Here is a 27,915-nt window from a genome sequence, read left to right as displayed (position 1 = left end):
AACATTTCATTTTGTTCAAAAACCAACATCATTCATTTGGTTTCCATGACTTTGCTTGACGTAGCCGAGTCTATCAACAAAATTTTCTTGACTTTCACACAAATCAGATTGAATTCCACTAATAACATGGTTGAATACTTGTTTTTAAGTCATCAATCATTAATGGTTTTTTGTTATAGACTTTTGGTTTAACGTAACCCAGAGAAAAAAGTCTAAAGGAGTCAAACCATACAATCTTGGTGGCCGATTGAAATTAACATTTTATGAAATTATTGAATTATCAAACTTTTGATGCAATAACTGAATTGTTTTAGCAGCTGTGTGTCATATGACACCATCCTGTTGAAACTACATCTTATTTAAATTAAAATTTTCCAAATTTGTGAACAAAAAATCATGAAATATCTTGATATAGCATTCACCATTACTGTAACAGCATCTTCTTACTCATGTTTTAAAAATAATGGCCCGGTGATGCCACCAGCCCGTAATCCACGTGAAACAGTGATTTTTTATTTTTCGGATATAATGGTTATTGTTGAATCATTTTTGGATTGGAATCATCCCAAATATGGCAATATTACTTATTTATAAAGCCATCAACAAAAAATGAGCATCATCTGAAAAAATTATTTTTCTTTGATGAAAATTTGGATCCGCTTCAAGCAGCTGTAGAGTCAAATCAGCAAATTGTTTACATAAAGAATATTCCCCTGGCTTTAATTCTTGAGTTAATTGAATCTTATATGGGTGTAGACCAACAACTTGAAGTAAAATTAGTCATGCTGAAAAAGGGCCAATTCTTGTGATCGATGTGAAACTGATGATAAACCTTGATTTTCAGGAACAGTTGAACTTAGCAACAGTATTATCTTGAATCTTAAATTTTTTTTGTGAATTGGTGTTTCAACATCAAGTAGCGAAAATTCTCTTTGAATTTTTTAACTAAATAATGAATTGTGCGTTTGTTTGGTCGATTAAGCACACCATAAATATCGTGAAGTGCATGATACGTAGCTGTAATTGATTCCATATTTCGATATTAAATTTTTATGATTTCTAAATGTTGAGACATTTAATGTTCTATGATTATTTGTCATCAACTACTGAAAAGAAACAACACTTGAAATATAAAAAAAAATTAATGTTGCTACCACAATCAGTTTTTTGCGCTCAGTTAGAAAGTTAATGTAAAATAACTGCTAGCACTTAAGTTCCAATTGATACTGTATTTTACAGTTAAAATTTAAACATATCACACAAAATTTTTACGTGAAAGATTATTAGAAATTTTTTTTATCTTACCTTACTGTGTACACAAATCTTGGTATACATGTACACAAACATTTTTACACATGAAGAATGTATTTTCTTTTATAGAGTTATATCATGTCTATACCTGCTATTGCACTTAGACAGCTTCTCTGTTTTTGAGAAATTATATGTCTGTATGAACTTGTGAGCTCATTCAGGTAAAAGGTTAGTACATGTCTTATTTGAGCCCAGTTCATAATGATGTCTTATTGTTTCATATTATACACTTCGGAGAAAATTGTATAAGTAGATACCAATTTCATGTGGGTGGACAATATTTTAGATGCTAATTTTGAAAGGTATAATTTTTTATCGTATCAGGAAATTTAAGTAATTTGTTGAAAATGAAGTAACTGCATAGTTATGTATAACAAATGCTAGTAACTGAAGTGCTAAAGAAAAATTAACCGTAATACATTCAAAAATAAAATTGAGATGTATAAATAGATATTTATATATATGTATTGGATAACTTATGAAAGGAAAAGAACATCTAAATATGTACATATGAATATGTTCTTTTCCTTTCTCTTTAAATTCAGCTAAAAACACTGAAAAATGTTCTTCCTCAATCTCTTTAAATTATTTTGATTAAAGCACTAGTTCCTATTAAAAAAAAAACAAAATAAATTGTATTGGTGGTATTAATCTTAGCGAAGATATGAATAATAGTTTAAGCAAGCCTCAAGTATCCTGTGAAATTATTTATAATCCTAAAAGATATTTCCATATTAGTTCTTATTTGAAACAGCTTGAAATTGAAAGAAAGGAGAGATTATTTTTTAGCTGTAATTTTATATAAGATGCTGTTAAAAAGCTTTGTCCTTTTCTAAACGATAATTTTATACATGTATATAACAGTTCAATCAGGGTCATAAAATCACATGTGCGTTTGTGTGTATTTGTTTACTGGGGTCTGCATCAAGCCATTTTTTAGACTTAATTTTTTTTACTGACTTCTTGAAGAAACGTACAGTGTAACTTTCATTTGCATGGTGGTAGAGGGGGTGAAAATTAATTTCTTTGTTTTGAGGTATGAGGAATATGAATATATTCACTTAAATTGAGGTTTCCATATATATGAGACCATGCATAAAATTTTGTGGCTCAAAAGTCTCAATAACTATTAGATCAATTTCATTGAAATTTATGTATGCTGTAAGTAGTGTATCTGCAGTTGTGTGTGTGAAAATTTGATTGTTAAGTCATTCTTGAGTTACGCTCAATTTAAGGTCAAAAAAATTATAGTATTGGGGAGGTTAGAAGTGTATTCGTTATGATGCTGCAAGTTGGAACATTGACATTTCTTTATCTCCAGTATCTATTGTTAGCAATATTAAACCAAAATAAAAAAAGCATTTAAATCAAATTAAATTAACAAAAAGTCGGTCTTGTGCAAAACTGTGCAAGATTTTTTTACTTAAATTTATATAAGAACTGAAGAAAAGCTATTGTATTTCTGGTATTTATTACATTAATATTTATTTTTTTATAGTAATATTGTCAAATATTTATGTGTTTTTTGCTTGTGTTGTGGTGTATGTTGTAAAATTTGTACTGCATGTTGTGTTATTTAATATTTTATTTAGAATATCAAGACTGTGAAGGAGGAAGATGAAGAGGAAGAAGAAGCTGTACAAGAAGTTTCATGTGAAATTGAACCTCCAGAACCTAAAATATTGATAATCGATAAAAAAGAAGCGATCCCAATATTATCACCTTCTGCAACTTTTGAACGTGAAGAACCAGCAGAGGAAGAAGAAGCAGAAGAAGAAGAGCATGAGGAAGAAATAGATCAAGAACAGAATGAAGAATTTCAAGATGAAGAAGAAGTAGAAGAAGAGGATGATGATGATGACGATGACGAACAACCTCAACAATTAAAACAAGAATCTGAACAAGAACAATCAGAACAACCAGAATTTGAACTCGAACATGTTTCATTACAACAACCGTTTGACAGTTCCAACATTTTATCGACAAAACTAACTGATGTAAGTTATTACATCAGAATAGTCAGTTATAATAACTGTTTTTTTTTTCTTTCATGTAATCCAGATTCACAGAAATGAAGCATTAATATTGCTTATTGCTTTTTTTTTTACCTAACATTTAATTATCATTAGCAGACACATGCATGCTTCTAGCTTTTTGTTTCTCCTTTGTAATCTGAATTATCTTCAATATTTTTTAAATAGCATAACATTTAACTGTAATAGTATTCTTTCCTGTCACGGTTGCTAAAGTTTTACTCCTAAGACGATTAGCAAATTTATTTATTTATATGCACCTTGTATTAAAGGTTTTCTGTTGCATATGTTATCTATTAATGTCCTAATAAATTCAGGCTGCTTTAACTTCATACTATTATTATTTTTTTTGTGAAAATTTTTTATATTTTATGAAATTATAAATTTATTTTTATTTTGTAATCATCCCATTTTTATACTGACTTGCTTGTTCTGTGTTTATTTTTATTCACTGTAACATTATTGTTTAAGGATAGTTGTTAAATTTAGTAATGCTAAAAAGGTAAATTACTTTCGAATGGTAAAATAGTTTTTTTATTTAATATATTGGCTGGATATTTAATTACAATACATGGCTTCTCTCAATTTCTGTTATGTGTAGCAGGTGTATTTTCTTCTACCTTCATCATTTTTTTTTTGTCAGGTGTGTTAAAAATATTGAGCATTTATATTATTTTAAAAAAATGTTTATAAATCATTCAATTTTTAATATGGAAATATAAGTAGATTGTCTACAAACTTTAGAACTATATTAGAACTCATAAATATAGCACTTTTGTTCTTAGTGAAGTAAATAACAGACTTATAAAATCATCAATTCATTCCCTTTCACTTGCGTTCTCTCCTCTCTCAACCCAACTTGAGTTACTGCAGTTTTGTTGTGTCACTACCTTCTCAGACATCAATCTTTTTTTTTTAAAACGTATAATGTAGTTAATCCTTATGCATATTGGTTGCTTATTATAAATTCGAATTGTTACTTTTAAAAAACAGATTCTTGTGAGCGAGAGAAATATGTTATTATAATATTTATATTAATATCCTAAAAAGTATAAAAAAGAATCACAGAATTCTGTTATTTATTTATTTTTTTTAAATTATGGTTACTTACAGTTAGCTATGTAACATAATTAAACTACTGTATGATGTTTTTACCAGACTACATATGTAGGAGGAGTGGTTATTGTATTTAACTGTTATGTATATTTGTTCCCTTGTAGCTACACAGATCTAACCAATTACAACCAACTTTTGAGTAGTAACAGGTCTTTGGTTTAGAAATAGCATGCATAGGCTATCTTAAAATGTCAACTGAATGGGGGGGGGAGGGTTGCTGTAATGGGGACAAAATTTTAAAAATATGCTATTTTCAAATTTTAATGATGATATTCCATAAGGTAATAAAAAAGAAAGACCTTTTGGCTTTTTATAATTTTTCAAAAAATCATCGTTCTTCTGATAAAAGGGTTTTTTACCTTTTTGTCTAACTTGTACAAAAGGAAGCAGGAATGCATTATGGCTTGCATATACACGTGTTATTTCAAATGTTAATGATAGTATTTCATAAAACAGTAAAAAAAGAAACACTTTTTACCTCTTGTGATTTATTCAAAAAAATTCATCATTCTCGAGATGTAAGTGAAAGATGTGCTCAGCAAAAGGAAGCAGTAATGCATTGCAGTTAGCACGTGTGTTACACACATGTAAATTATGATTTATTAACATTTAAATGTTATTTTTTAGAAACTTAACTAGCATAATGTTTATAAAAGTAAAAAAAAAAAAAAACTTATACCAGTAAGTTATGGAAACAAAAAACCCAAACTAGTAATTGTTCACATCTACCTAGAATAGTTATGAAAAACGAACAGAAAATAAGCAGGGTTTTTCTTTTCTTACAGACATTTTTTTAGGATACAATGAGTTTGTCAGCTATGTGAAATTTAATATTAGTTCTACATTTTATGTTGTAGACTGGTGCTTATGAAATGATGACTTTAATGGTTTCCACTTTGTTAAGATTAACAGGCACCCAAATACATCATAAAATGTAGAATTAATATTAAATTTCTCATCGCTGACTAACTTACTATATCTTGAAAACATACCTGCATGAAAAGAAGAAAAACTTGTTTTACTATTTTTTGTTTGTTTTTCATAATTGTTCTTGGTAAACGTGTACAATTAATTGATTAGTGGCTGGGTTTTTATTTTTTAATAATTAGTTTATTTTCAAAAAAAAACCTGAAATTTAAATTCATATATAAAATAAACTAAAATTAAGTAAAATAATAAAGAAATTTTAAAAGCCAGAACAAAGAGATTAACAATAAATTAATGAAACTTCAAACAAAAAGCTAGTTTAAACATGTAAACAAAGAAAAATCTGAACATTAGAAAGTTCTTTAATACTGGCATTTTTATAAAAAAAAGAAAAATTATATTGCTGCACTACTTGTCAACGTTATGAATAAAAATTAAATCAACTAATTGGTGTCCTGACTTGCATTACAGTTGGATACCAATAAATCAGTACCTTAATGTTAAAAAGATTAATTCCAATATTGAAAAATCTTATATAAATAAATTTTTTGTATTGAAACATTTATGATTTATTTCATTTTTTACTTCTAAAATACCCTGTACATTTTGTATGTGGAGAGGTAGGATTGCAATGTTTTTATTAGAAATAAGTGATGTTTAGCAACAAGTTTGGAAGATTAGATTAAAAATTAAAAAAAAAATTATTTGTCATTATTTATAAATTTTCTTCTAAAACATTTATAGCATTTACTTGCAAGTTGATGTAGAAAGTTTTTAGTGTTCCTACTTCCATTTTATCTGCACCCATTCTGCTGAAATATTGTAAAACTTATTTTATGCTTTACATGATTTAGCAGATAATAATGTTATAAAATTATCACTTTGGAAGTAACAAGAAAAATGTTTGAAAATTTCTTAATCTTTCTTAAAGAAGTTAATTCATTAAACCATACTGTAGAACTTGTTCATGTTAAATTTGTTATCTATTTAACATAATTTTTTTTTTTGAAATTGATAATTTAAAAGGAAGGCATGACGGTTTTGTTTAGCATGACTTATTTGATTTTGATTATTAATTATTTGGTATCAATCTTCTAATTTCTGTTTCTTTTGCAGTGCTTTTAATGAATTTTAATTTTTAAACTTTGCTTAGCTTCAGATGTTAATAAATTTAAAAAAAGATTTTTAAGATTATGTCATGTTTTAATTTATTTATATTAGCTATATAATTATAAATGAATTATTTTTTTAAAAATTTTGATTTAGAATTATTACATAATCTTAAATTGTGGATTCAGTTTAAAGCATAATTTTTATACTCATTTTTTATAGAGTCATTTTAAGAAATGGAAGGAAATTTTGCCCCTCTGGCTGGAAATAAACTTACAGCCATTGAGATATTACACTTAATATATTTGTTACAAATTTGTTTGTAGTGTGCTGTAAAATTTACACCTATTTTAACAGATTAAAATGCTTTAGCACAAATCTTTTCTTTATAGTGTTGTACCGAGTACTGTAATCTAAACACAACTCTCAAATCAATATGCTTACCCCTATCAAAGGTATTGAAAAATATTAATAGATGTGCTGTAAGTATATGTGAAGGCAGTTTGATATTAAAGTTCCTGTGATTAAAGCTCCTGTGATCTTCATCTCAGCAGTTAGAACTTTTTAAGTTCATACTGGAAATGTATGTTTCCTAAGAATTATGTTTTTTTATTGTAATTTCCTTTTCCCATGCATTCATATGCTGTGATAGCTTTATATTAACATTAGATTATTTATTAGGAGACTGGGAAATTTAGTTGCAAAGTATAAACTTAGTAAATTACAATATGGGAGTTAATTATTCCTACTTGCTAAAGCACTGCAAATGATAAAAACAAATATTTTTAACTTGTTTCTCCTTAATAATATACCTCCTTATTTGCTTTTAATTGAAATGTTTTTTCTTTCTTATAATTAATTGAAGTTTTATTTAATTAAAAATTAACATTTTGATTGTTACTTTAGGCTGAACTACGTGAGAGAAAACGACTGAAGAAAAAAAGAAAAGAAAAATACAGATTAGAGTGCGAACAACGCGGTGAAACAATTGTTGAGTCAAAAAAGCATAAACATAAGCATCATGATTGTTTAAAACCGCATCGACATCATAAACACAAACACAGACATCGTAAACATAAACATAAATATACTGTTTCTAATATAACAGGTAATTATTTAATTAATTAAACAGTTTTTTTGCAATGTAAAAACTGTCTTCTATACATATTTATGATATGTATTACATTTTAACTTTGAAATATTATTTTTTATCGTTAATGGTAACATTTTTTTCTTCAATTGATTTTGAAGTATTAAAGAAATTGTAGGAGCACAAGAAAGAAGCTGAAATTTGTTTCATTAGTAATTTATAATAGCAATTTTTATTTAAATGTTTTCTCATTGCATTTATACATTTGTTTTTTACATTCAGATCATGTATTTGAATTTACTTGTACCATTTGAGTATGAGATAAAAGTATATCTTGAAATCTATTACTGTATTCAATTGTAAAGTAATAGCACGTTTAAAAACATTTTTAATCCATATACAGTGCTTTATCGGTTTAAAAAATAATCTAAATTCATTGTTAAATGGAAAAAAAAATTTTGTGGGCAAAAGCAATCACTGTTTTTATCATGGATATACTTATAACATGGATCTTTGCCACATCTCTTCAAAGTATTAAATCCTTTGTATTTTATATGTATGAAGCGTTTTATTTTTGAACTCTGATTTTTTATGGAATGTTTTCTTCTTCAGCTCATTGATGTCTATAATTTATTAATTTTCAATTTAAAATTAATAACAACTCAATTATACAATACCTGTGGTTTATCTTGTAAAGGATTAGGCATTTTTGGAAAATTTAATTTGGAATGGATTTGATTCTCAGATCTCTTAGGTATGGAAGCTTTCATGCTAACAACTCAATCAAATCCGCCTATCAGTGAATTTAAAAAAAATGTGATGTATATTTTATTAAAATTTTTTATTGGGTTGTAAATTTTTAATTATTTCATTTATTGATTCATTTATTCTTATGATTTCTTTGATGCACAACTTGACACTAAAACTTCAGCATCATGTTACCCAAAAATGATTTTATCAGTCCATTTTATATAAAATATAACCAAACGTTCAAATAAAATAAAGAATTTTTTATTGGTATATTAAATATTACCTATAAACTGCACTATATTGCGTTACATTGTAAGTTCAGTAAGCAAAAAGAGCAAACAGTAGACTTTTTTGTACTACTGGAACCGTGTATATTTTGATTGTGATGATTCTCTTATTCCTAAAATATATCATGAAAAATGTTGTTTACTAATTCCAGTTGAAAAAAAAAACCATGATTATGGAGGGAGAACAACATAATACAAACTTGTATAGCTAATACGCTTCTTGATGTTCTGAAATTTTTTTTGGACAAATATTTATTAAACATTTTGAAAGAAAGTAGTAATTTTAGAAAAATGATTTTAATAACTTATAATTAATATGCAGGATTACAAAATAAAAAGTAAGTTTTAATTTTTTTTTTTTGTTTGGCCAGGAATATTACAAATCTACCTTTTTTCATTAGCAGTAAATTGATTATTATTTTTTCTCAGTTATTAAGATGATGACATCATTTTCACTGTTTGTGTTTGGTAATATTTAATTTTTTTTTAAGTTTTGATATTTTTATTTTATTTTTAATAAAAACATATTATTATTTATAGTAATAGGAGATGTGACAAGCGATGGTAATAAAAATGATGATGATGGTGATGATAATGATATTGAAGAAGCAGGCGATGAAAATAAGACTCCACCTACGTTATCTCCTTTAGAACAGTCACCACCATTAATTCCTGTTGATAGGCCTCAAGCTTCAGCTACATTGGCTTCACCTATTCAGGAAATTACCATCCCACAGGTATATTGAAGAATTTTTTTAAATTTCTATAATTTGTTGTAAAAATTTAGATATTTCATAGCCAGAAGACACAAAAAAAATTTGAATTATTTCGTAATTCTCTTTTCTTTCTTTCTTTATTTATTTCAGTTATGTTATTGAACTAGCCTTGATCTATTTTCTCTATCCCAAGCCATTCTCCCCTTTAGAGCTTTCTCTTCTTCTTCTTCTAATTTGTTCTTCCTCTCCAGCAATTTGATTGTAGCATCTGTCTACAATCTAGTCTTAAACTTCATTTCTTCTAATATCTACATTAAACAATGTGCAAGATTTGAGACTTTAATCATTAAAGTTCCAATTTTATTCATTTTTATTCCTGGTATCTTCAACAGTAAATTCTTTTTCATTTCAAGGTAACTTTTGTTGCTTTGAATCATCCTGTTACTCCTGGGATAGGAATTAATTTAACATTATAGGGTTTTATAGTGGTTCTTTGGTAGAGATCACGCTCTAAAAATGCTCAATGCAGTCCACCATTTATTTATCCGTGTGACGACTACAGATGCATTTCATTCAAGCCCTTGGTAAATCTGCTAGTGTTCAGTGTTGTGCCATCTCTTTAAACTAGACGAAACCAAATGAACTGCTTCTACGTAGCACGCATTAAATCACAACCATATCATCCTATCTGTCTTTGATGCAGTGTTCTCCAACCCATGTATTATTCAATATCAGGAACACCTGAGATCTACCGCTCTGCTAGGCATCAGAGTTTAGCACCTTTTCTTAGTTATAAATGTACAATTACCTCCTGTATCGCCCATTTTTCAACATTATTACTCCTCCTGATGGCCTTTTCTTGTGGCTTCATTTCGGTCTTCTTATTGCTTTAGTCTTGGTCAATATAAAAAAAGGACACCAATCCAGTTCTTAGAAAACAACTTTTTTAATACTATAAATAGTGAATCCAGATGTTATATTTTATACAGATGGCTGTAGACATGATAATTCTGTTGGTTCTGCTTTTGTGGTTGGTGATAGGACATTCATGTTTGGCTTTCTCAGTATTGCCAGTGTTTTCATTATGGAGATGTTTGCGATTAACAAGGCTTTAATATACGTAGCTCAGAATTCAAACATGTACTTGTTTTCTTAGATTCCGTGAGTGCCTTGTAAGCTATTAGTGACATGTGTTCCAGACATTCTGTTGTCTGTGATATACAGTCTTTCATCTCTGAAATGTGAGCTTCTGCTGGATCCCCAGCCATATTGGAATTTCAGGCAATAATAATGCTGATTGTGCAGCAAAAGAGGCTTGTTTGCCGCCTCCTTTCACTAATTGTGCTGTTTTGTATGATCTTGTCAGTTTTCTGAAGAGTGGTTCGTGATGAATGGCAGAGTGAACAGAATGTTACAATCAATAATACACTTCGACCAGTTAAGGATATTGTGTCTCCCTGGGGCTCTTCATGTAGGAATAACTGTTGCGATGAGGTTATTATTTGATGTTTGTGAATAGGGCACACCAGGCTCACTTATGGATGTCTATCTGATAACTCTGACTGATGCATTCATTTGTGTTAGCTGCGACTGCCAACTGTCAGTACACTACATACTTGTAGACTATGTCTGTTATACGTCATTGCGTCAGAAGTTTAAACTAGGGGCTAACATACAAAGTATCTTAGGCAACAGTGTATCGATATTGTCTAATGTTATAAGATTTCTTAAAGCCATACATCTGGATTCAAAAATTTGAATAATACAACATGTTTTTATAATCATTTACTATAGTAATTTTGTGTCCAGGTGCTGATAATACACCTCGTTCATTATCAGGAATAAACTTAATGGGGAGACTGTCACTTCACAACATTGAATTGAATTTTGAATGCTCTTTGAATTTTCTATCGTTGTTTTGACATACTGCTTATGTCATGTAATTGTGTTCATTGATGTATTTCGTGGTTATGCAGCCTTTGGATAGTCTCTCTGAGGTCATTAGTCTGTGTAAATTAGTATTTTAAATTGGTTTGAGATTCTTGAGAGGAATAAATTAATTTTAAATTTAAATTAAACAAGTTTAAATATAGTCTTGTTCTAAGGAACTGAGGGTGATGTTTCTATTGTTCATTACATAATTCTGTAAAATTTGATCTAAACCGCATAAAATGAAAATCTAGTTATAACAGTTACAGATTATAAAATTTTAACAGTTCTTGAGAAATTGTTAATTTTTTTTGCGTTTAGTATGTCCAGCCAATGCAGATTACATTATTGATTTTATTAAAAATGTAATGTTGGAGTTTGAAAAATTAATTATATGTTATAGATGTATTTGAGCATTATGAGACTATGAGATTTCATAAATATTGACAAGTTATGCTTGCTGCCATAATGAATGTATTTTTCCTATTCAAATGTAATATCTTTTAATGGATTATTTTAAGGTATTTCAAATTCCACTGCTGAGAACAGCAGGCAGATATTTTTGAATATTATAATATTATTTCATGTTTCGAAAGCTTTTTGATATAATGAAGTATAAATTATGATATTTTGTTTCTTAAACAATTTAATCTTTAGATTTAAAGGATTCTTCTCAAAATAATTTAGCAAACAGCTGTTTCATTACACGTTGGCTTATCTCCATTGTTATACTGTTTCTTTACCATTGTTTAGACTTATGGATTTTTTTTTATATTTAATTGTTTTATTGTTTATTTTATAATAGTTTATCAAAATCTATCTTATCTCAAAGTTATTGAAAATATTCTATATGTATAGACTGTATATAAACTTCCTGATTTAGAATTAATTAGTGCAAGAAATAAATAATTAAAAATTAATGTATTAAAGCTATTGACTTTTTTTAATGTAACTTCAGAAAGAAAAAAATTATTATAACTTTTGAATTATGTTTTCATTATTAAATTTATAATTTTTTTTTGGAAACTAATTTCAGATGTAAAATTTGTAAGCAAAGGAAAACTTACAAATAGCTTTTCTAACAGCTGTTAGAAAAGGTAATATATATTTTTGAAATTATGGTGAATATATTGGAAACAGGTTTAAATAGTTTCTATTATATTAGTCCAAAATTATTTTTTGTCTGAAGACTCGCTTTGTTCACCTGACCTTCTAGGGGGGCTTTGCCCCCTGAACCCCAACGCATCCGTTATCCACGTGGTTGTTAGAATATTAAATATTTTACAGATATTCATTAAAGAAAAAAAATGAATCGTTTACTTTCTTATATTTCTGTTGCCATGGTGACAGAAATATAATACTGAAGTAAAAGGATACTTTTTTTAATGAATGTCTTAAATTCACAAATTTACTTATGTGGTGGTGGCTTAAAACCTTCCATGGGATTAACACAAATGTATCCTGAAAATTTGAAAGAAATCAGTTGGCTGGTTTTCATGTGATGTATACGATTTTTAAGTTGTGATTTTTTAACACAACTCTAGCCTCAATGCTTTCCTTTTTCCTAGCCTCAATGCATTTTCCCAAAACACAAATATAATCTTAGATAAATATTTATAAACAAAAAATAAATAATAAAAATAGTTCTATTTCAAAAAAGTCAAATGAAGAAAAATAATGACAAAAAATTGAACAACAAATGTGTAATAACTTGTATTGTCTACTGTAAACAGTATGTTTGTTTTTAATGAATATTTATTTTGTAATTGCTTATTTTTATAAAATTTCAAAAACTTATGTCCACAATAGTTTTTTTTTTTTTTTTTAACAAAATGTATTAATATAATAAATGTTAATGCTAACAACATACTGTTTGTAATGTAAAATACAATTTATTATACATTTCAATTTTTTTTCGCTAGATGGAAGCGTTTCATTGAAAATAAAAATGAGCACATACATAAAACCAGTGCACTATCAATTTTTATTAGAAAAAATAAATAACACATTTTTTTATAAGCTTGTTTGTGTATAATATCAGCAAAAATAGTAGTTGTCATTGCCTTCCCAAGTGATAGATAAATAGTTCAAGGCTTGCCAAAACCAGTTATAGTTGAATATGGAATTGTAATTTTATTTATTTTTTTAATAAGTATTTTTTTTATTTATTCAATACTATTATAGGTTGAAGATAAAAGAGAGAAAAAGGATAAATCTTCGACCAAGGGTGATGGAAAATTAACTTCTACTGCTAGTAAAGTTAAAAAGGGTAGAGATCGACAGGGTAGTGTTGAAGGTCGTAGTAAAATGGCAGCATTTTTGCCTGCGCGTCAGTTGTGGAAATGGTTAGGCCGCGGTTACAAAAGGCCAGGAAGTAAGGGTCGTGGTCGTAAAGAATTTTATAAGGCTATACATCGTGAAAATGAAACTATATCGGTGAGTATTAATTCTCTCTTTTTTAAATAATATTTTTAAAATTGTAGACACCACTATAAAACTGAGGGCACCTGACTATTTAATGGCATATTATTATGTAAAGTAGTAAACATTAAAATGAAAAGTTAATTTAACATAATGAATGAATGTATTATTTATCTTAAACTCTTGACGAGTGGGAAAAAGTCTTATTACATATTCAACTTTGTGTAATATAAAGTATAAGGGATAATAAGGTGTTTTTGTTTTTTATTTTTTTAAAAGAATGGTTGTATTAAGTATAACAAATGTTTAGCTGTCAAATATACACGAATAGATATTGTACTAACTAATAAATTATTTGTAAGTAAACACTGCTTCATACATTTGCTACTTTGTACAGATGAGCAGTTATGAATAAGTTTTATCTAATTTGTTGTAAACAGGCATAATTTGTCTATTAGAGGGAATTTTTTAATGTATTAATAGAACGCAGAATATTTTCCGTCTTGGGTTTTTAAGTTTCTAATTTTGTTACACAACTAATTTAAAATTTTTAATATATTTATTTAGATTTTATGTTGTGTAATTTACATTATAACAAAACTTAATATAAAAAAAAATCTGGCAATGGAATGGATAACCTTCCCAGCATGCTTTTCTTCTGTTAAATAAATTTTTTTAGATTTTCTTTTGTGTTGTTTTTTTTTGGGGAGGGGAGCTTTCCTATCAGGGGGATATTAAGTTATTTTATTGACTACTGTTTTATAAAATATGTGTGAGTTTTTTATATGAAATTCTTTAAGAAAATAATCCCAAATGGTGATAATAAATTAAAAGGATTTTTTAAAAATTGTTTAAAAGATAAAAAATACAGCCGTAATTCAAAATGAACATTCTAATTTTCTAGGAATGGGGTAAAAAGTTTTGGCTAACTTTTTTCAAGTAATATTAAAGAAAGTAAGGGGTATCAAAAAATTAAGAATTTTTGCTTTTTAAATGCAACGGGTAATTTGCGAAATAGATTTAGATTTAAAATAAATTAAAAAAAAAAATATGTTTGTTACCATATTGTTATGAAACAAGTAAAACTTTTTATAGTAGTTTAAAGGAATCTTTACGTAAAAAATGTAGATGCAAAAATTCTCAATAACTCCTTTTCTGAAGATAAGAGCTAAATAAAGAAAAATATATAGTTATTATATGTTAATTATAATATATAGTATATTATAGTTAATATATGGTGAGGGGGAATAATGAATAATTCAATTTTTTCCTAAGTGCCCCGTAAAGGCTTGACATTTTATTTCTACCAGTACTCCCTCCCACCCCCTTTTTTCTTTACAAACATTTAATATATTCTTTCAGTACTTGTTTACAAAGTTTGAAGAAAATCGATCAACTGGGCTCAGAGTTAAAAGATCAGATATAGGCTAACATACATGTGCACTTTTGTCTCCTGACTGAAGTTGATTTTTCTTTTTTGCAAATTATTTAAAATATTATTTAATTCAGTTTTTTTTTTTTTTTTTGTTAAAAAATTTGTTGAAATGTCTCCTTTAGGCACAAAAGTTAGAAAAAACATATTTACCATTATTTTTTTTTAATTTCCTTTACCTTTTACAGTTTGTTCAGAAAGTTGCTGTGCACTCAAATTATGGAAGTGTAATGACAAAACTTTCTTTATTATTACTTTGTATTTTTATTTCATTTTATAGAAACAGATATTACAGTAACTGGAGTAGTTAATTAAGGTGTTAAAAATGACCTCTTCCAACATCAATACAACACTGCACATGTTTAAATTTTTTGAAACACTAATTAGCTGATGTACTGGAAAGTCTTGTATGTATGCCATTATTGCGGTTATTAGTTTATCAGTTATGTATGGTCTGTTGTGATACATTGCTTGTTTCGCTGCCTCCTCCATAGAAAGTAATTCGGGGTGATCATGCAGGCTGAAAATCTCACAAAATAATTCATTCACCAGAGGTATTTTATAAAAACTTCATTGACCTGCTAGCTGTGTGCACTGTGGTGCCATATTGTTGGAACCAACTGTGATTGATTTACACTTTTGTTAACTTAATGAAGTTTATTAAAACAGCAGAATAATGATTACTATTACCTGTATTCAAAAAGATTGAACCCACACTACGTGTTCTACTAACGCCAATTTTTGCATCATAAAAAAGATTGTGACTGATTCATTGGGGTTAATTTTGTGAATTATACTTTCCCAAATGAAACCTTGCTTCATCTGTAAAAAGGTACGTCAAGGATACCCACAGAATTTTAGTCAATAATACATTTAAATTATTGACATTAATTTAGTTTTTTTGCATGATCTGTAGGATTTATTTCTTGAACACATTACTTTGTATTTCACTTCTTTTCATATAGCTTTATGTGCGGTAACAAGTCCGATATCTTTCTGCTGTACTAACTTATTCAGTGACTTTGATGAACTTTCAGCTATAGCTTCTGAAATATCAAGCAGCAAAATATTATTTAGTTAGGTGGCCTTCTACTCTATCACCATCTTCTAGAGCCTGTTGCATAAAATTTTTTGATAAGAGTTCGAACTGCATTGCGATGAGGATCAGGAGAATTTGGAAATCTTTCAGTAAACTGCTTCACTGAATCAGTATACTTGTCACCTTTATGAAAGAACGTGTTCAGTGAGTAAATGCGTTCCTCTATCGAATGAACCATCATATTTCTCCCAACTGTTGATTTTGATAAACAAAACTACATGAACTGAAACAAAACACGTTCAGTCACAGCTCAACAACTGGCATCTTGGTTTACTACTTAGCAGCACCCAACAAATCCACAGGGCTATCAACCTAACGAACAGAATGCACTATCTAAAGAACAGAATGCGTCACGTAATTTTAAAGCATACTGCACAGCGACTTTCTGAACCTATTGTAGCTATTATATGAACCTGTTGCAGCATATATGGTTGTAGCCAGGAAAGGAATGTTAAAATGTTAAAAAAACAAAACTAAATGGTATTTAAGTAAGATCTTAGATCTTTATGTCTTAATATGATTTATTTCCCAAGAAAAACTTGAAGAAAGATATACATTTTTGTCATTTCATTTTAAATCTAGAGAAATAAATTTAGAAATAATTTATTAAAAATAATTTATCTATTATTTTATATTTTTTGAACATTATTTATCGACGAGTTAATTTTGAGCAATTATCATGCTTAATATTTTGCATGTTACATATGTGTTCACTAAAACTTAACTCTTGTAAAATTATATATTTGTGATATGTTAAATTAGCAGTATTATTAAACAATAATTAAAAAAGAAAATCCAAGGTCGTATGTACAGCATGACCAGAAGTAAACATCACATTTGGAGAATATGTTAACTAAACACTTTTAAACTGCTAGTTAATTCAGGTTATACAGTTTCAGGTAGGTGCAGTTGTCTTTTAGACAGTCTTAGCAGTTGTCTTAATAGACATCTATTAAGTAAGATATCTATCTCTAAGCATAGATATTTTCTTAATTATTATTACTAATAAATATAACAATTATTTTTTTTTTATTACTATTTATGTTTATTATAGATATTAATATTTAATTTTCAGTTATAAATTGAGTCTTGCAATTCTTTTGATTTTATTGTCTATCTCAATGTCTTTTTAGCATTTATTTCTCCAGTGGTTAAGACCATACAAGGACAGTCCACAAGTAAGATGAAACTACATTCATTCATAGTGAAGATTGAAATATTATTAGCAATGTTTTTAAATATTTTGATAAAGAGAGAAAAAAACAGGTAGATTACTTCATCTACCTCAATTGAAGCTGTTATTTCATATTTTTCTGCATGTGAAATTGAATTGGTTGTTGATTACAGTACTATGCCTATCAAATCCAGATGCAATGTTAATGTGGTTGCGTGGTATAGTTTTTTAAAGTTTTCTTTTAATTATTATATTTTAACCATTTATAAAACTTCAGTATAATCTGTATTTCAGTTTTTTCTGTGTCTTAATATAAATTTATTTAATGTGAATTGTCTCTGTTTATTAAGTTGTATAATGGATGATCTTCTGCAGTGTGAAAAAATTAAGCACTTGTTTTTTTTTAGATACCTCCCTATATGTATATATATAAATCTGTTTCTTAATTAAAGCATTTTGTTTAATGCATTGTTTAACATATTACAGGATTGCTTTCCTTGGTGTATGATGTTGTTATTCTTGTGAATAGTTATGTTATTTTTGGGAGTGATTTTTCTTTTGTCATCCTAAAACTGTTATAATTATAACACCTAACAAATAAAAACATCTAGGTCTTATATATTGTATAAATCTATTTTTAAACATATTGAATAATTATGTTTAATTCATATATTATCTTGTCATAGGTCGGTGATTGTGCTGTATTTCTGTCAACTGGGCGACCTGATCGACCGTACATTGGTCGTATTGAATCCATGTGGTCATCGTGGACTCATAGTATGATAGTTAAAGTCAAATGGTTTTATCATCCGGAAGAGACGATCGGATGCTTGGAGAAACTGCCTTATCCAGTCAGTAATTGTATAATAAATAAATATGTTTTATGGTTTTGAATGTTATAGAAGTGGTTTATTTTGATAGTAAAGTAGTAACATATCTTTCTTTCTTTCTTCTTTTGAATAATATTTTAATATCTTTATAAACTTTATAATGTTGAAAACAAATTCACTTAGATAGTTTAAGCTGTGTTGTTTAATGAAAATTTTTATGTTCCGTTATTAAAAAAAATTAGAGCAACTTTGATTTCTTGTTTTAGGAATTACATTAATCTATTAAATAAAAAACTGTATTACATGCATTCAGTAAGCTTTGTCTTATAGTATTTTTTACACAGATTTCAAATCTACAACTGAATGGAGGGCAGAGATTTTAGTAACACAGAATTAAAGCAGATATTTGTTAAGTTATTATATAACATGTAGTGTATTATATTACTTAATATCTGCTTTTCTTTAGTTTTCTCTTATATACAGCCTCTGAAATGCTTCTTTTCAGTCTCCAGCAGTAATCAACAAGCATATTTTGGCTTAATTTTCCCTAGAAGAAAGTTTCCATCATTGTTATGTCATGGTGAAAATGTTCACTGTGCCCATCATTGACTTTGTCAAGGTTTGGTGGAAAAAAGTCCAGATATGAATGCAACATGTGTATTTTTAGAGACATATTGCGTGACAGGTTTTTATAGTTTTCAAGAAGTTCTGAAATGCTTCTTTTCAGTCTCCAGCAGTAATCAACAAGCATATTTTGGCTTAATTTTCCCTAGAAGAAAGTTTCCATCATTGTTATGTCATGGTGAAAATGTTCACTGTGCCCATCATTGACTTTGTCAAGGTTAGGTGGAAAAAAGTCCAGATATGAATGCAACATGTGTATTTTTAGAGACATATTGCGTGACAGGTTTTTATAGTTTTCAAGAAGTTCACTCGACAATTTTGTATAGTTCTCAGCCTTCTTATTGCCCAGGAATAATTTAACAATATTCGTGCCGCTTTCTCAAATTCATTGAAAGTCCAGATTTTTCACTAACTTACATATCTGTGGTCCAACAAATATTATTACTTTAATTTTTGTGTCATTCATTCTGAGAAACGTGGTGTTAAGGTGTAAGAAACCTTGGCCATTATGATTTATTGCTTTAACAAAACTTTTCATCAAACCAAATTTTTTGTGTAAAGGTGGAAGATAGACTCTCTCTAGATTCACAAGAGCTTGACAAATAATATTCGTTGCCCAGAGAGCTTCTCTCTTTTACCAGTCATTTTTAAATGGTAGTTTTTCCTGTCTTTACTATCCCATTTTGATGAGAAACAACAGTACTTATTTAACCGAACTGCAGTCGTAATAAAATGGCTATCATTTTTAGGTCTCCATATAAATGCCAAGAATACCTTTCATTCTGTATCATCATCAATAAAAATTTCTTGTTTTTGTACATCTTTCATTTATGCTGAATAGCAAGACGAATTCATAGTGTCAAAAGAGGATTCTATTGTGAAGAGGATTTAAAACTCATAAACAATTAACATTAACTATAAACAATCCATTCTGTAGGATTGTTTGTTTTCTGTCCATTCTGTAGGATTGTGATACTATTTTAGTTAATCAAAATAAGAATTTACATCATTACAATACACCATATTATCTTTTAAGGAGAAGAGGCGCTGAAATCTTGCTCTCTAATATGGAATAAATAAATTTTATTGCCAGTTTTCAGAAGGTTGCAGCGTTTTTACCTTGAAGCCAGTTATTCTGATTGCATTCTAGACAAAGTAAGATCGCATACCAAATCATTAAATTCTGCTCAAGAAATTTTGTAAGGTTCATTGCTGTCCCCTTAGAAATCTGGATCCTCTTGTTCATTACTTTTTAATTACCATAACCTTCATTTCAACATATTCATCCAAATTCCATATTTCTGCCAGAACTGTGTGGAATAGGTCTATGGGTAAAGGGTGACTAGAATAAGCAACAGATTTCTTGAATTTACTAATGATGCCTTTGATTTTTGTGATACAAAAAATATCATTCTGTCGAGTGGTCCTTCGGCTCTCTTCGTATCATATGAACAGCAAAAGGTTTTGTCATGGCTTCTCACTTAGTCAGCCGCTTAGTAAAGTTACACAAGAATTACAGTAATCAAGACTTGTCCTGTTCTATTTTACACTCGGAATAGAGATCATATGATCTTTTAACCGAAGGAGTAATATTTTTTTTTTTTTTTGAAATTCAAAGTTTACCCACCACTCCCAAAGTAAAAATTGTTAGGATGATTTACCCAAGTATGAGGGATTTTTATATAAATTACTAAAATTACACAAACATGTATGAAGCACAACAAAAACAATAAATATCTGTTTCTGAAAAAGCAAGAATAAAACAAAAGACCAAACCCACAATAGTGTTCACATGAAAGCCAGAATGAAACGGATTCTTTGGTCTGGGTTACATTAAAAATAGTAACTAAAATGACTATATCAGTTATGATGCCATTAATATAGACTACTGATTAAATCTCATTACGGTGGTAAATTTATTTCCCTTCAAGGAATGAGTTAACTATTAACTAGTCTCAGTGTCATTCTATTATATGCCATATTGACTCCTCTAAATTATTCTACTCTGAGCCATTTATAAATATCTTCAGATGTTCATTTCAGTTTAATTATTAATAAAAATATTGACTCGCAACAAATCTTTACAAGTGTTTATTCTTAGTAGAGAAAATAAATTGTTTTAACAATTTTTCATTTTTTTACTAGTGACAATTACAAAAAAATAAAGCCCTTAGGGCAAATTTTGAGTTCATATTTGGATTCAGTATCAAAAAATGCATAAGAGTAAGCTATCAGTATCTTTATAACAAAACTCTTGTAGACCATTGGTATTAGTGACTTATAAGTTAATGATTTTTTAAAAAGTTTTTAAAAAATATATATTATTACCTAATATGTTTGTTATATAATTATGTCTTTATTATTATTACAGGGTGCTTTATTTGAATCGTCTCATAATGATGAAAATGATGTTCAAACAATTTCACATAAATGTGAAGTTGTTTCGTTAGATGAATATAAGAAATGGTTAGATACAGATCCACAGCGTCTTGAAACCGTTTATGACTATAATGATATATATTATCTTGCCGGACATTATGATCCTACTACACTACAGCTAACATTCGAACCTGGTGTTGTCTAAATAAAGTTGCACATTAATTGTGATCATATTTTTGAATGATGTACTATATGTTATAAGATAAAATGATATCTTTTAATCATTATAACGTATATTATTGTAAAATGATTATGACTGAAAATATGATTTACGACTGAAAATGTTAATTCATTCCATGTTGTATTTCTAATATGACTGATTTATATAATATTTTCTATATATATATATATGTTTTTTTTTGTTTATATTGCTTGTTATTAATAAAGTATTTATATATATTATTTTTTAAATTATCAGTTACCAGAAATCTCATTTAACAAAAAAAAGAACCAATTAATAAAATAAGAAAATTTTTAAATAAAAACCTTTTATATTGTGAAAATTACCACTTTGAATAACATTATGCTAAATTTATTATTTTTTAAATTGCATATACAAGTTTTGTTGTAAAAAATTTATCAACTTATAAAACTGAAGGATTGCCATTTTATTTTTAAAGCACTTTTTTTTATAAAAATTTAATACTTTTGGGAACATGAATTGTGAATTATATGTTAGTTCGTACAGTCCTGCTACAAAAGTATATTTCAAATACTTAATTCAAATTGTACTGAAACGTTTATTTTTGTTAAAAGGAATTATGCTATGTAAGCAAGACTATTGGAAAGAAGGATCAGTCTCAGTCAAACTTAAAGAAGAATAAATATAGTTTTGTTTTTTTTTTATAAATTTGGTTATAAATCATAGTTAAAAAAAATCAGTAATTTAACAAAAAAAAAAAATAAATTGTGAAAAAATAAAAAAAAAATTATATAACTTAATGTACACATTTAAAGTAGTTCGTGTTTACTCTGATATCAGTTATTAGTTTTGTAGTTATTAAGTAAAGTAATAAAACAAGAACTAAAGTTAATATTAAAATATTAATTTAATTTTCTTAATTGAAATTTTTATAACAAAACATGATTGTAGGACTAAATTTATCAAGAGGCAAACCTTTTTTTTTGTATTTTATTCTTTACTACTGTTATTAAAATTTATATTTTATCAAAAGTAAGATATTCCTGTTATTAAAAATCAAAAATAAAAATACCTTGTGTATAGGATGTGGTCTATATCATATAGTTACAGCTTGGGAGTTACATAATCTACAATCTGCAATATCCAGTATTACAAGCAGGTGTATTTCTGATTTATTTACCCATTGTTTTTTTTTGTTTTTCAGAATAATTTACTGAACCTGCCATTATAGGTTTGATCATTCTGATTGGCTATATATATTGACATAAAATGTCAGTTCCAAAAAAAACTATATAAACGAAAAAACAACCTTTTAATTAGTTATCATTATGTACTATTTATTTAGCTGTTGTAATTTTTAAGTAGAAATATTGATTATTTTCACATAGTGTATCGTAAAAACATATAAATAAATAACTGTATGTTATTACAGTTCAGTGTATATATATATATACTATATACTAGGAAAGGAAATAAAATATACTTCTCTATTAGGTTCCTCTACAGGCTCAATTAAATAAACAGTTGCTCATGCTGATTAATTACACACCTTATACCAGAGATGGTGAACTTTTTTGAGAAGTGGGCCAAATTTTGTTCATAATATTTTTTAATACTAGCCTGTAGGTCACTAATTCAGTAGCGTAACTTGGAAAGAGTGAAAAGGTGTGGTAAAAAGATTACCAATGATTAGAAACACTGAAAATTTAATAGAAAAACTTGGCAGCAGTTGCATTTTTTTTCTTTTGGTTCTCACTTTTAAAATCCTCTAAAAAGTTTTTTTTTGTTTTAAAACTTTTACTTTTGCAAGTGAAGAGCAAAAAATAAAGGTCGACGTAAAAAAATTGCTATCAACAGGGTAATACCATCAATTACTGCTCCAGGTAACACCATGTCTAGTCATGCCTCTGCTCTGAGTGTTTGAATGATTAAGGAATAAAGAAAAGTACATATATATTATGAAATATTCTTTATTAATAAGCATATTTACAGATATGTGTATGTATAATAAAGTTTATAAAAGTTCATATGAAATCTGTTTTGTAATATCAGGTCATATTTTACATTCATTATTTTTAACACATTTTGCAGTCAATTCATTCTCTTGTTTATTTCTGTTTGTAGATTTTATAAATTCATTGAGGAAAAAATTTTTCACACAGATATGTGGACCCAGACACATTGTTAAAAGAACATTAATAAGTTTCTTATTGATATAAAATTGTTTGGTAAAGAATCCCATACATTTAATATAATACTTTCAATTTTTATTATCGATCATTATTATCTGCACTATTTCCAGAAATTTTTCCTTCTGCTTTGGAAATCAGATTTTCAAATTTATTTTTCCACCCTATGTTGCTTTGAAATTCAGCTAATTCCATTTCTAAATCATGGATATCCAGCCATATAAATTCGGTTTACTCCATAGTTTCGAATTCAGTTTTATGTGGATATAAAATAAAGTGAAATGTATTTTTTAAACTTGTAAATTTATTAAATCTTTGGTCCTTACGTATTAATGCCACCGCAGCTACAGCTTTATTTTAAAACAAAGAAGTCAATCTGATTTCGGTGGAAAATGAACAGTCTCTTTATTAATTTTAATAAATGGTTATTTATATTTATTTATTTTATAAATATAATTTAACCAAACTTAACCTAATATAATTTAACCTACGCTCGCTTCGCTCGCTAACCTTGACTAATTAACACCGTAATTTTTTAAGTATTTATTTAATAAATTGAGTAATTGTTGCAATTATTTATTATTTAAATAATCAAAACACACTCCTGTTAATTAGTCAAGGTTAGCGAGCGTAGGTTAAGTTTGATTAATATATTTATAAAATAAATATTAACCATTTATTAAAATTAAAGAGACTGTTTTGAATCTATGTTAAACTCTATATCGGCCCATTTTCCATCGAAATCCGATTGACTAATTTGTTTTTAAATAAAGCTGTAGCTGCGGTGGCGTTAATACGTAAGTAGCAAATCTTTCCTAAAAAGCTTGCTTTATTTCCTGTATAATGATGAAATATTTTTTAATTGCACTTTCTTGAATGTTAAGCATATTTTCAAAAATTACTATTTTTTGAAAATGTTTTTGTATTTGAGGAAAATATTTCTTGATTTTTTATTTCCAGATTTTTAGTGAAGATGTCAGTCAAGTTTTGTCAGTATTTTAATATTCTCAAACATCATTAACACAATTTGTCCATTTTCCTTAAGTTTTTTATTCAGTTCATTGAATTTCTGAATGATGTCACATAAGAACATTAAATCATTTAACTAATCTATATTTGAAAATTCATCATAACTATTGTTTTTTCATTCAAATTGTTTGTGTTTCCAATTGTGTGTTCTCTCTTTTATGGTATAGAAAATAAGTTTATAAAAATCAATGCGTAAGTCATTTAAAACTTTTGTGAGTCAGTGTCTGACCCATGGGTCATAATTTTGCCACCACTGCCGTATACCATTCTTCCTCGTTAGAATTTTGTGACCACACATCTAGTATGTATTCATGCGACATACTAAGTTTATGAAATACGTAAAAGTAATATAAGCATTGTAAAATGTACAAGAAACTAATTTGCTTTCAAAAGTATGATTGGATAATTTTTTAATTTATTGAGTCTTATAATTTTTATTTGTAAACAGTAATAAAATATTGTCAATTCTTCTGTGTGTTCAGTACATCAAAGTAGCAGTACTTAATAGATCAAACTTTATATTTAACAAGATCATGGTCCTAAAAGTATGAATTTTAGTATTGTTTTTGCTTAAACTGATAAAAAGCATAAATCAGGCAGTTTATATTGTGCTTCCAAAATTAATCCTTTCACTCATTTTGATCAGTATATGATCCATTCTTACAATTTATACTTAATAATTTTTATAACCAATAGTTGAGGTATTTTCTTTTCCATATTTACTTTTGTAAATCGATTAATTTTTATTTTGGTGCATGTTAAATGCTTCTTTTTTTAAGAAAAAAAAATTCATAATTTAAAAATATTATTCATAATTAGATTTGGATTGTTCAAGAAACCTACTTAAAAAAATAAAACATTTGTTTTTGGATTTTTTAAATTAATAAATAAATAAACAACTTGTAAATATGATTTTTCAGTATACATGAAAAAATATATGTATAACAACACTCACTGTGTCCTGGAAAAGGTTTTTGAGTGAATGGTTAAGCTTATAGATTTATTTACTTTCATTTGTTATGTATTGTGGTAATTTTTGAAAATAAATTGAAAAATACAAAGTTACTTACTTCATTATGTCTAAATTAATTAATCTAATAATCATTTTGAGATTTTGTTAATTGTAATGATTATTATAATTTATATTATATTATTATAATTTTTTATTTATTTTGTGAAACAATGTTGTTTACATAAATAGAGAAAAATAAATGAAAAATCATTCTCATATTTGTTACAGATTAATATTTATCTTATAATTTTGATTGATAAATTTAAATAAATAAGAAGTATATTGTATAGATTCTGTAATTAACAAGAACTTTGTTTATGTGTTTATTTATATTTTATCTTAATTAAAACTATCATATTATGTTTAAATACCCTATATTGTTATGCAAAAGAGAGTCTTCCTTTTTACACTATGTATATTATTATTATTATTTGTATACTTATTTTAGTTGTAGTAACAATATTATGTTTGAAGCGCTTCAACAGTTACGCTTTGTTAAGCTTGTCTTATAGGTTTTTTCCTATTGATGTGTGTATTTTATGTATGTACACATTAATTTTTACTTTATATAGTATATAGTTATGTAAATAAATATCGTGTGAATAGATTTAAAATAATTATAATATTTATATATATAATTATACATATAAATAAATGTTAAAATATTTTTGTATTGCTATATAAATTTATAAATAATTCATGTATTTTTATACATATTAAAACAATACATGTTTTCAGTAGATGTATTGCATTTTACATCTCTTTTTTAAATTCCATTATAGTATTATATTCACTGAATGATATTCAAGTTTATGGGTTTTCAAATTAAAAATTGGGTGTTATGTATTCATTAAATATTTTTTAATGCTGATTGATTTAGGTTTGAGGAAATTTGGTGGTTGGCTCGATGAGATTGTGGTAATTTTTAAAAAGAGCTTATTTTAATCCCAGAAAGAATAACAGGAATTATTAAATTATATCCGGAATTGGAAAGCTGTGTTTTATTGACAGAGATGTTTCTTAAGATTACGTTATTTGCTTAATACAAAGTCCCTTTAATTTTTTTTAAGGAATATATTATCTTGAAAAAAATAATGGCATAGAAGATATTTTTTTTTTGTTAACTCTACTGGTTTCAATTAAACTTAAACTTTGAACTGTAGGCTTTTGTATAAAATGAAATGCAGTTTCATGAAGAAATTTTATTATGTCATATGGTACATAATATACATGTTTTGTGTAAAATCCATAAAAAATGTGGATTTCAGTACAGTATTAAGTATTATACAACATGTACATATTTTATTCGATAGATTTTTTATGAAATAATATTCACCCAAAAGAATGATTTTCATTTTGTAATGGATGAAGATATCTGAAAAAAATATTGTTGTTTATAAAACATAGTTGTCGCTCATTCATCAGAATTTTGGCCCAAATTGCTTTTAAATAATATGTTTAAATTACAAGATCTTAGCTTTTTCCTTTCTGTTCATCATTTTAAAATTTTTACTAACTTAAATGGTGAAAATACATGATAATTTGCAAATTATTTTTATTTATCTTAAGAGCAGAGATAAGATGATAAAAACAACGTAGAGATTATAGTGTGTGGGAAAATCTGGATACTTCTATAAACAAACTTGATAAAATTTATTTATTGTATAAAATCATGTTTATAGTTTAAAAAATAAATTATAAAAAACTTATGATAATAAAAATAATTTTTATTCATAAAAAGTTGATCACTTTCTAATATCTAAATTATGATTATTTTCCTATTAGAGTTGATCTCTATCTATAGATATAATTTGAATCATAATGTTTACAACTTGTCACATTTCAGGACAGAGAGACATAAACTTTGTAGCTTTATCGCTAGGATTTTATAAAAAAATACCCAGACTTCTGACCATATCTGATATAAAGATAATTTGAAACTGAGAGAAAAGAACTTCCCAATATTTTTAGGCATTTCTCTAACTCTATATAACAACAAATTGTTAATGTTTTCATTTTTTGGCACTAAACACAAAGAGAAATAGAATCACACAATTTAAAAAAGAAGTACATGTTGCACTGTTGCTGTTGTCACAAAAATATACAGGTGAGCCAAATAAAAATTTAAAAATGAAAAGCAAAAAGTAGTATTAAATTATTTACATTTATTGATTCTTGATTACAGTGCTTTCAAAAAAAGAATGTTCACAATGTTGCAATGTAATTTTAAAGTTTCTGTTCAAAATGCTCACCAC

General features: G+C 27.1%; 1 protein-coding gene across 5 annotated transcripts in view; it reads left to right on the top strand.

The window, feature by feature from the left end:
• Positions 1-26,400, top strand: part of LOC142330773 (uncharacterized) — a 507,371-nt gene extending 480,971 nt beyond the window's left edge. For 4 of the 5 annotated variants that reach the window (XM_075376224.1, XM_075376225.1, XM_075376226.1 and 1 more), the window contains 6 exons: positions 2,904-3,308; positions 7,404-7,605; positions 9,165-9,361; positions 13,454-13,705; positions 18,082-18,246; positions 21,221-26,400. In XM_075376224.1, the coding sequence (XP_075232339.1) occupies positions 2,904-3,308; positions 7,404-7,605; positions 9,165-9,361; positions 13,454-13,705; positions 18,082-18,246; positions 21,221-21,433 (1,434 nt within the window). In that variant the 3' untranslated portion in view covers positions 21,434-26,400. The remainder of the gene's footprint in view (positions 1-2,903; positions 3,309-7,403; positions 7,606-9,164; positions 9,362-13,453; positions 13,706-18,081; positions 18,247-21,220) is intronic. The other variant, XM_075376227.1, reaches the window with a different exon arrangement.
• Positions 26,401-27,915: the final 1,515 nt, after the last annotated feature.

The sequence above is a fragment of the Lycorma delicatula genome, chromosome 9, assembly GCF_047948215.1.
Source record: "Lycorma delicatula isolate Av1 chromosome 9, ASM4794821v1, whole genome shotgun sequence".
Classification (NCBI taxonomy): domain Eukaryota; kingdom Metazoa; phylum Arthropoda; class Insecta; order Hemiptera; family Fulgoridae; genus Lycorma; species Lycorma delicatula.
Note: the sequence above shows the minus strand (reverse complement) of the source record. Positions and strands in the feature narration are given on the sequence as shown.